This window comes from Tigriopus californicus, chromosome 12 (genome assembly GCF_007210705.1).
Source record: "Tigriopus californicus strain San Diego chromosome 12, Tcal_SD_v2.1, whole genome shotgun sequence".
Lineage (NCBI taxonomy): Eukaryota > Metazoa > Arthropoda > Copepoda > Harpacticoida > Harpacticidae > Tigriopus > Tigriopus californicus.
The window spans coordinates 15600582-15611464 of NC_081451.1; the positions used below are offsets into that span (position 1 = coordinate 15600582).

The window sequence follows — 10883 nt, forward strand, 5'->3', positions numbered from 1 at the left end:
TGGGATCGAACTAGGATTTGCTAATTGGAAAGAGGATGCTCTACCAATACGGTACCCTATCAGGCCAAAAATTGCGATTTGTAGTTACATATACCGGTGCATATAATTGTATGCAATTATGAGTGCAAGACCATCCTGGCAATACCAAATAAAAACTCAAATCCAGTGGTAAAGAACTGAAAGTCATTGTTTGTTATAAACAGGACCCTGACACTCTCTTTCAACTTTATTCCAACGATTTTTCCTTTCCATGACGTTCTAGTGAGATTTAAACATGATCTAGACAACTTTTTTGATGGCTGCTCCAGACCAGTCTTATGTCCAAGTTGTATAGGTACAAAATCCTTGAAAGTAAAGGGGATAAAATGAAACTAATATTTTATGACAGGGCAGGTGTGAGGATTTTAAAATTGACTTTAGCTTTCAGACCATGTGAGAGATATACGTATTTCCTTTTCAATGTATGAAACAATATTTGAATTGCCCACCGATTTGGCTTTAAAAAAACTTTGAAACCTTAAGTCAAATATTTTACCATAATGTCATCCTTTGCATGCAAAACAAAATCAGTTATATTTTGTAAACATTACAGTTTATAGGGGATGAAATTGTCACCTTTTGCTGAAGCAGCTTTTGTTTTACAGTCTTATAGGTGAAAAACATTCCAAGTCGGATCAGATTAAGCAAAATATTTCGAATTACACTCAGATTCAGCGAAAATATCTCGGATTTTGATCCGGATTGGGCAAAGCTCTCTGATTGGGATTGAGTTGCAAATTTTGGATTTGGATTCTGTCGGATTGGAAAAGGAATTTCTCGGATTTAGAGTATAAAAATTCGGAGACTCTGTCGGATCCGATACACAGCTCCACCTTGGATGCACCAAATTAGAAAATAACTTAGAGCGAGGACGACGTTTGTGTTATTTATGAACTAGGGTTTTGTGCATGCTATGGAAAAAAATGAGGACTGATCGATTCTTTTGAACGTGAGAGCCAATGGTGAGTTGTGTCTAAAGGACAAAGTATGTTTGAAATTCAAAGGCCAAAATCGTTGTGGTCCGGGAAATGTGCCTTTTTTGTTGTCTTGTCATTGTCTCAAGAAGAAGAAGAAGAGCAACAAGAATGTAAGGATCTATGCATAAAAGAGCACAAAATGCCAAAAATGCCCACAAATCTATCTTGTTTGGTTTCGAAACACACTATACTACCTTTAAGTCTTTAGAGAAGCCATTTGTTCAACGCTTATCTTCCCAACTTTGGCTCCATTGAATGATTTGTGCTTCAATATCAATGCATACTGTAAGATTTATTCTTTTCAAAGGGGACTTGTGAAACAAAGGTAGGGAAATGCAATGCAGCAGGTTATGCTTCTCACTCAGCGAGTTGTACGACAGCCCTTGTTCGTTTGGAAATAAGTCAGCTTGGCTCCAGCATTGGGACCACCTTTGGTTGGGTCGATCTCATCTTCGTTCTCAAAAGCGTCTGACAAAAACCGAACTTGAAACGGCATACGGTCACCTAAAGTCACAAAGAAGACAATGATTCCCATAATTGTTTTAGGCATGTCAAGAAACAAAACATATTTTCCCGACTTTCTAACTCTTCAGAACAGATTGCATTTTTTGACGTGGTAACCTACATCAATCTTATTGTAACATCTTGGAATATTGCATTATTAGACAAAATGCAACTTCGGTAACAACTCACGGCGTAATGAATTAGTTGGTCGCAAACAACAAGTGTTGAAAAAAATTGCGGAAATTTTCCAATTGTTCCATTTGTTTGACTAACATTTTGATCTCGTTTTTTCGGCACCATCTTGCTAAGTGGCTTTTATGATCTTCGATTCTTGATTTCCTCTAATACCATCATGACCTTAATAGTAAGAGCACGAAATGATTTAGCACTCACTGCAAATGGTTTTGGACGCTCCAACAGTTAGGGCGGATGAAGCAGCAACCAAACCCACGGATCTTCCACAGAATTGCGTGAACGCGCCCAAATTAGAGGTCATCGTTTGGTCCAATGCTCCTGGAATTTGTACGCAATCAAAGTTGGTTCCCGCCCCGGTCGCACCATATCCACAGCATTCGCTGCTCTACAATCAAGTCAATAAAAGTTAGTTGGCTTTAAGGGGGCCAATGGTTGATTTACAATTAGAAGGGTGACGTACCTTGGCATATCCTTTTTGAGACATTCCTGAGGTCATGAAATCCGAGACAGAGGCAGCCGTCCAACAAATCCGGCAATTGCCATTTTCTCTCCTGCGAAATTTAGGTGTCAGAGAAGGTATGATAAAGGGGGAGGGGGAGGTGGAGGGGGCGTTTTGAAGTTATTCTAGGCATAACATTCACTTTGGCAAATTCAAAACATAGATGAAGGCTCAAAAATGATTTAGGGGTTTCAAAATTTGACCAGAACAAAAAGCCAATTGATTAGCAGAGAATTCAATCAACATTTTTCATATATGAGCGGTCTAAGAGGCAGCGTGAACAAGGTAAGAATCCTCTCCCTAGGTGTCGTAGGTTCAAACCCTGGCGCCGGATGTAACCCTATTCACGGTTTTCAGAATTCTTGGGCATCTTTTCAATTCATAAGTTTGGACACGAACTTCAAGAAATATGGATTGTGAACGACTTTCCCCCCAAATCGGGCTGTTCTTGGTCAAAGCAACTCTGAGCCATTGTTTTTACTCAAGCAGCAAAATAGGAAACGTAAACCTCTTCAATACAAGGAAGGCCATTTTCTTATCATTTACTTGTCAGTTTGATCTTTTCAAAGTTATGTTGTCAAAAGTTTATTTAGCTGACCAAGAGCAGGCCGAAAGTTTGAATTTTATGTAATGTTTACTACATAACTTTGGACATATCTCCTGATCTCCCGAAAGGTAGTTTTGGGCTCAAACTTGGCCAAGTTCATTTATTCAACAAAACCTTGCGGTCGTATTAATTGCTTATTCGTAGAGTCAGATCAAAACGTTTTTACAGAAAAAAAAACTCACAAATTTTGGAATTTTGACGCCCAAAACAATGTTCTTGTCCATTTTCATTTTTTTACCATCTTCTTTTCTTCCTCTGATGATACGAAACAAAGAGAAAAAGTGACTTCTGAGAACAACGACTTTATTCAGTTGTGGATCAAATAGGACACAAATTTAATCATTAAGAGAGCAAAAGTGCCCTAAGTAAAAGCACTAGACTCTCGAAAAGAATCAATTGAATGCTGTGCCATAACATCGGAATCACTTAAAAAGTGTCCTTATGTCAAGCATTGCAATAAAGAAGATTTAATTTCTTGTCAATAAAATGAAGAAGCTCAATAGATCACCCAGAATATGCAATTGTTTTCCTAGAATTTGCCAAAAGAAAAAGGCAAAATACAGGACTAACAATGACCTTCTGGCCATGGCAGCAGCGTGTTTGCAATTCATTGCCCTTTTCGGTTCATTTCAAGCAATTTCTTTTTCATTTTTCCCGATTTTTTTTGCACGTGTTATTTTTTGTATTCTTTCAACTTTTTGCATATTCTTCAACTTTTTGCATATTTTTCAACTTTTTCTCATTTTTTCCCAACTAACAAAAAAAGTTCGACCAAAATGGCTCCTGTTTTCTTTCAAGGCCTACTAATCAGTAGCCAGCATGAACATGGCAAAAATCTGCTTATTAGGGAAAGTAGGTTCAATTCCTGGTGCTTGAAGCTATTATAATGTAATATTCCTTTTCATCTATGTGTTGTTTGATATGGAAGGCAAAAATAGCCCCCCACCTCGAACGTGTTGATGCTCATATTTTGGAAAGCTTGCTCGCAATTTTTTCGTGTAAATTTGTTTTATATTTATGATACAAATTTGCTATCAAAAAGCACCATATTTATCTGCAAGTTTTGACAGAATCGTTTTTGGTTAACGTAAAATCGACATGTTTGGGTTGTTTTCAGCAACGTAAAATGACATATTTGTGCCAAAAATCCAACATATTTTGCCAGAACCTACTTATTAGGAATAATGCCGTTTGCAATTCACATCTCTAGAAGCCCGTGGCTTGGATGGTATTTTGAATCATTATGGCTCACTTTAATGTATATATCCAACTCCAGCCTCTAATGAAACTACTGATGATCGACCAAGAGGTAAAATATGGGGAATAATTGAGTTACCTGACGCAAATGGTATGGTCTTGAGAGGCCAAATGTTGACCCCCATCAAAGTTGAAGGTTTGCACTGTCCCAGTTCCAATGAGTGAGAAGTGGTATTGAGTGCAGCCTTTTGGAGCCAGGTTGGGGTAATTGCAAGCATATTGAGTTGTCTAATGGGGAACGAACGGTATTTAGATTCAAATATTTGGTGTGCCTGGGAGGATTTTTTTCACTCACTTTGATGGACCACCTTCTTTGGGCCAAAGTGGTCACAATCCCTGTGGATCCCAATGACATCATCATTTGAACGCAAGTTTGTGGCTCCACTTCGACATAGACTGAAACATGTGAATTAAGTTGCACATATCTTAACAACAAATCCTAAAGACAATCTTAGACTATTGCCAATGATTGCCATCTTCATTTTCTTACTAACTTGATCACGCTCACAAAGAGCTCACAAGATTATTTGAATTACCGTGTTGGCCTTTGTTTGTCCCACAAATCACGGGAATCGGCGTGCTTGACGACCCTAAGATTGAGAAGCTGTCCGTGAGACACTGAGAGGCCCTAGAGATGGCTAAGGTGGACCCCAGAGCGTTAACTAAGCCGTAGATTTGAGTGCCCGTGGAAATGGAAGAAGTGGAAGGTCCGGTGATCACAAATTGATTAAAGTCCAAACGCATCTGGAAGCAAAATTGGTGAAATATGATGCGAGTTGCCAGCCCCGGGGAGCTTGTCCTTGAATATAGGCTGATCTGAAGGGTGGGTCAAAAACTTGTCCAAGTCTGACTTGAAAGATGCTATCAGATCAGCAACATCTACATATTCTGCTCCCTACGAATATTTGTGGAAAGTAAATTAAACAATGAAGGAGCCCAAGGAAGAGGGGAGGTGGACTTCTTTGTTTTAACTGGTACGGATTCCCGATTTCAAAATGTGATCAATGGTTAGACGATTTCAAAATGTTGTAAACGTGAAGCGAACGAACACTAGTTTACAAATCTAAAATGAAAAATCCAAAGCCACTAGTTCATACTATACATATATTATGCAAGTGTATTCTTTTCTGGGTATGTCAAATACATGTTTCATCAGGAAACTAACTCGTTGTTTGCATTCACGGATTTCTAATCCAATGGCATATATCAAACAAGCCCAAAAAAAACTATTCTTTCATAAAATAACCTTCTGAAAGTTAATTCAGCCCCACGACATTCATTTTTCACCTTGTGCTGTCGCTGCCCAAGTAAGAATAATACCTAAAAGAAGCTTTTATTAGGTTAAAAACACTAATGTTCAACCAAAAATTTACACCATGCACATTGTACTATTTATTCCCCCGACATCCGATTGGAATTGTAAAAAAATCAACTCTTTACAAAATAACAGTTCAAAACACCCTCACCACCCCATGGGATTTCAAACTGATGAAATTAAAAGCAATATTAGGTCAAAAATAATCTGTCTATCTTTGTCGGCATTAAAGAGCCTCGGAGAAATAACCGTTGTTTCCTGGACCAAGCATGAACCACTGAATCAAATTATGGACGGGATCCTTGGTTCATGAAATAGCATTTCGAGAACGAGTCAAAGCAGTGCGTTCCTGCAGTTTGCTACAACTACTTAGCTCAATTTTCATCCCAATAGAAGGCCTGAGTCAAAAGTTTTGCCCCTCTAAAGCTCACTACAAAGTTTGACACAAAAGTGAATGAGCTCTTTCTTCTGTTAATTATCAGCATGTTCCTTGTTATGTACTGCACTTTGACAGAGCAAAACTTTTGACTAACTCCCCCGATTGAGTTGAAAATTTAAAAACGTAGTCGGGGTCACTAGGGGTCAGTCTTAAATTTAAAGAAAAGCCGCATTGCATTTGCTTGCTACAAAATGTTGATTCATAATCGAAGCACCCCCAGTCATGTTCACATATCGTGGCATTAAATTGCAATTAGACCTTACCCTTTACGAACTTGTAAATAGCTGCCATTGTGTTAGGCACTAACAGGTTACACTCTCTTAACCATCCCTGAATGTATCAATGCTCACCTGACAAATGTCGTTCGAACTTGGACACACAGTCGCCATACAATCTCCAGTGGTCGGAGCATTGGATTCAAAGTAGGTATTGTTCTGAGCAGTTTGTTGACCACACCCAAAAGAAACTACAATGATGGGAGCACATCTCTTAATCTCTTACCATCACCTGAGGTGCGTATCTAAGCGGCAAGGGATTGCTTACACACACAACACACGCCATATCCTTGAGCGCAGGGTCCAGACGATTTCCCGTTCAATTCGGTGCACTGCTCTGCTGTATAACACGTCCCATTTTTGCTATCTTGACTCACGCATGGTCCATTTTGGAAGCTAAAACAGAATGGGAGGGAGACATTTTGAAGATCTATGGAAAGGGACTTTTGTGGGATGAATCTTACGTTACAAGGTTGAAAACATTGACTGAAATGAAAATGGACATGTTTTTTAATGATACATTGGGGAAATTTGTTGTTGTACTACTCACAAATCCGTTTCTGTCTTGGCTCTGAGCTTGCGAGCAAGAACACATTGACCAATAAGTAGATCCACTTCATAGTTTCTACCTACAACGGGAATCAACGTGCCAATGATTGATTTAAGTTGAAAAAAGAGAGATAATGAAAGAAGTGAGGAAATGATGGCTTACCTCGCCGACGACTTTCCTGCAACTGATTTTTCCAATAAAAGTAGCAAGTTAAGAAGCTTTGATGGTGAAAAGAATTTGGATTACTCACTACCCTGGAGACAAAGGTCATCATTGATGTCAAGAAGTATGAATGCCAATCTAAAACATAACGATGTTTTCCTTTAATTCCATGGTCTAGAAACACCCTTTTGTTTATTTCGAGATGTTTAAAACAACTATTGTACAATAAGAAGCATCTCGAGGGTAATAGTCATCTGTCTGGGTGGATTCATTTGCAATTGGTGCACAACCAATGGGAGAAAAACCCAAAAGTCAATACCTCGTGAATGGAAACATGGCTTCAAGTTCACACCCATGATTTTCCGCTTGAAGTGCATTGTTCAACCAATATCAGAAATTTCAGATCCATGACCATTCAAAGATCAGTTGTGTTCAAACATTCAACATGTGGAGTCTAAGAATTATTTTGATTTTGGTACTTGCCCACGTGACCATTCAATCTACGAACAAAACTCGAAATGGACGATGTAAGTCAAACATGTCAGGAGATTCGGGTGATCGGTTATGATGATGTTTTCTTCTTTTAGTATTAAGCCTCTTCAACATTGTACAATTTGCCAATGAAGGGTGCACGAGTAACAGTGCTGTCAGGTGAGCTAAGCCTGGTTTTAAATTGAAACAATGTGTCGACTATAACGTTTCATTTCTGATTGCATCTGTTTGCAGCGGTGGCAGTGTGAGCGGAAGGCTTCGCGATGGAACTTGTTTTACGGCAGATGAGTGTGCCAAAAAGCAAGGCCAATCAGCTGGAACTTGTGCCTCAGGGTATGATGATAATTTCTTGCTTTTTAATGCTTTTCTTTGTTCTTACCTCTCTCGGGCAAAATAGCATTCATCATGACGTGCCTTCAACCACGAACTTCTAGAAATATGGACTTTGAACGGAACGCTCTTGGTCATAGTGACTCTGAGCCACGTTTCGAAATAATGTAATAAAATAATCAACCTAGAAATTTTCAATTCAGGGTAAGTCAATTTTATACCTACTACTTCAGAAGTGTCTTCTTTCAAAGATATGAAGTCAAAAGCTTATGTAGCTGGCAAGAACCGACAGAAAAATCGAATTTTATGCAGTGATTACTACACAACTTTGGCCACATCTCCTGAGTTCCCTAAACACAGTTTTGGGCTCAAATTTGACCAAGTTCAACAATTCAACAAGATCTTGTGACCGTATTATTTGCTTTTTTTTGAATAAAGTGACCGGTTGAGGAATATTCGAGACTTTCGTTTCCGTTCGCAGTCCACATCTCTAGAAGTTCGTGCTTTAACCTAGTGACGTTTCTTTGTTTGTTTTGTTTGTTACGAAGTCAGATGGCAGCTCTCTCGCTCGGCCTGCAAGCTGATTTTGGTTGTCCCAATTGAGGGATATTACCACTTCGTCGTCACAGCCAACATTAATTATTACCTCACCCTCGGGAATGACCGCAGGTTCGCCCATTTAAGTTGTTAAAGCAGCAACTCTTACTGTAATTTAAATACCGCAAAGAAGCATGGACTTGGCTTCCCTTGGATCGAACCAGGATTCGCTAATTGGAAAGCGGATGCTCTACCAATACGGTACCCCAGCAAGCCTTTAACCTAGTGACGATTAGTAGACTAGTTAATACGAACCAAATGGAAAATCAATCGCTTTTTTCCAATCTCCGATGCCATTCGCAATCGGCTTTCATGATTGTAAGCAAAAGCTTTCGACGTTTCATAATTTTTAATTATCTATATTGGATTTTGATTTTTTTCTACACATTGAACTCGTCTTTTGATTCCCGATTGTTGCATTCTACTCATCTCTTATTGAACGTGACCCTACCAATTTTGCCAACTCTTTCCCCTCATTCCCATAAAGGAAACTTGAGCCCAGTTTTTTTTTAACGCAAAAGAGTGAATTTTAGATCGAGAAAAGTCGTACTCTGCTGCATAAGCTGGATCTTTTCTCGATATAAGATTCACTCATTTGCTTTAAAAAACTGGGCTCAGGTTTCCATTCATTATTGATCACTTTTGGTATTATCCAGTCCCTTCGTTGGAACGGACTTGAGACTCGACAGCAAAATTGACGTTTTAAGTAACAATGGCGTAGGCCTATTCCCTAAACGGTTAGGGAAAACTTCCCTCCCGACCAGACAAGTCCGGTAAAAAGCAAAACAATCAGAGGACTTAACGTGGCATTACATATGTAAGCTGATTTACGGGACAGTGGTATGAAGGTTAATTTGGGTTAACTTCCATTCTGAAGATTCTTAAGAATATGAATGAATTTGTCAATTGTTCGTTTAGATTTGGCGTTTGCTGCATATTTTCTTCAATGGAAACGGGTTCGACGATATCCCAGAATTGCACTTATATTCGGAATCCCGGCTTCCCAATGCCTTACGAGGCCACCGATTCCATCAGTCACACTATTCAAAAATCAAGCTCAGGTAAAATATTTTTTTACTTCCTTACAAGATCAAGATCAATTTAGGAATGCTAATTGTGCGCAAATAAGTCAAAGAAATTGTTGCAACAATGATATCGTTTTATTTCTTCGTGGAAATGATTCAATAAGTTCCTGCTTTTAAACAAAATATTTGTTTCATTTAACTAAGAGCTTCTTCTGAAAGCATCAAGTTACAACTTTGTATGTATGTATTTGTATTTGTATCTAACTTTAAATTGTTAAGACGAAATATGTATGCAACAGAAAAGCACTACCAGTGACAATTGTGTATAAAGCCCAGAATTGAAATCTTTCATCAGGGTTGGGCACTTGAAAAAACTTCATGGGAAAAATTTATTCAAGCTAATGGTTCAGTTCATTTCCGAACCTTGACAACGTCGATTTTGATTTTGTTGTTCTGTTAAGAAAGATAAAGTAGCTTTCATTTTCAAGATGTCTGCTTACTCCGTCTGGATTTTGAGGCCTTTACCATTCAGGGAACGGGAAATCAATTCGAAACAAATACTCTTGTGACTCCACCTACAACTGGTGGAGTTTGCCTGGACCAATTTACGATTCAGGTTTGTCTTACACTGTATTCTCAGTTCATTGTTATATGTGTTTGCTTCTTATTTCAACACAACACGTGGTCTCACATGGCCAAAAGTCGCAATAAAGGTTATTAAAAGTGCTTGGGCGAGTCCGGGCTCGAGTCCTTTACTCGATTTTAAAGAAATTAGCCGGAATAGAGTCTTTTATAAAGGAATAGAGTCCTGACTCGACAAAAAAAAATGTTGATGTTTTTCGTTAAATATCGCAAGACGAGTCTTTTTGCTTGACCTGATTCTAATAGGAGACTCAATCAGAAAATTAAAAAAATCAGAGGACTCCCCCCCAGCACTAGTTAACAATATCAATATAACAAAATGTGCGATCTAATTATTATGCACTCTGGCTTGTTAGAGACTTACGCAACAAGTATCATAGTCTTTTTCCAACCTCTCCATGAAGTTGGGGAACAAATTCAGTTATATAAAGTTCCGTTTTCAGGGATCCATTAGTGGGTTTATTACCGGTTTGTCTGGTTTGATTGAAACTGAGTAAGGGCGGCCTTACGCTAGGTTAAAAAAATGAGATTGGATCCGGTTTGAGGATGGAATTAGGGCTAGTGGTGAGACGAGTTGTTGGTGTATGAGTCTCTTTTTCGAATTGAGTACAGCGAAAGACTGGAGTCCTCTGCTGAACCATGGAGTACGGAAGTAGTGGAGAGGAAAGCTCTCTGAAACCTCGCTAGAAGACGTTGAAGTTTAGCGTTACCTCTTAAAGAGAGACCCCCACGTGGTTTCGTGAGCACTTATTTTGAATTGCGACTGGGTAAAATATTCACTTTTTCAATAGTAGATGCCTTCAAATTCTTCCCAATCGAGGTTAAAATTCAGCTTAATACGTCTTTTCACGCGATCACAACAGTTACATCAAGCAAGATATACTCAAGACTATTTTTGAGACCATTGATGACCATCTTAAAATCTCCCAACATGGAATCTCACAGGAAGAGGCCAATAAGGGCCCTTATTTGCAGCGT

The 10883-nt window shown here is 38.8% G+C and overlaps 2 protein-coding genes across 2 annotated transcripts in view; one reads left to right on the plus strand and one right to left on the minus strand.

Annotated features, from left to right (window-relative positions):
• Positions 1 to 1289: 1289 nt before the first annotated feature.
• LOC131891638 (uncharacterized) lies at positions 1290 to 6957 on the minus strand. Its single transcript, XM_059241266.1, has 11 exons — positions 6820 to 6957; positions 6658 to 6736; positions 6572 to 6593; positions 6376 to 6503; positions 6183 to 6298; positions 4615 to 4822; positions 4374 to 4474; positions 4158 to 4306; positions 2176 to 2266; positions 1914 to 2100; positions 1290 to 1520 (listed from the first exon to the last, which is right to left on the minus strand). The coding sequence occupies exons 2-11, from the start codon at positions 6725 to 6727 to the stop codon at positions 1378 to 1380; spliced, it is 1215 nt and encodes a 404-aa protein (XP_059097249.1). The 5' UTR covers positions 6728 to 6736; positions 6820 to 6957; the 3' UTR covers positions 1290 to 1377.
• Positions 6958 to 7249: 292 nt separating this feature from the next.
• The window catches only part of LOC131892119 (uncharacterized), a gene marked incomplete in the record, with an annotated part of 8237 nt that continues 4603 nt past the window's right edge, over positions 7250 to 10883 (plus strand). Inside the window, 5 exon segments of the mRNA XM_059241880.1 lie at positions 7250 to 7346; positions 7407 to 7470; positions 7546 to 7644; positions 9157 to 9299; positions 9752 to 9879. Coding sequence (XP_059097863.1) covers positions 7265 to 7346; positions 7407 to 7470; positions 7546 to 7644; positions 9157 to 9299; positions 9752 to 9879 — 516 coding nt within the window.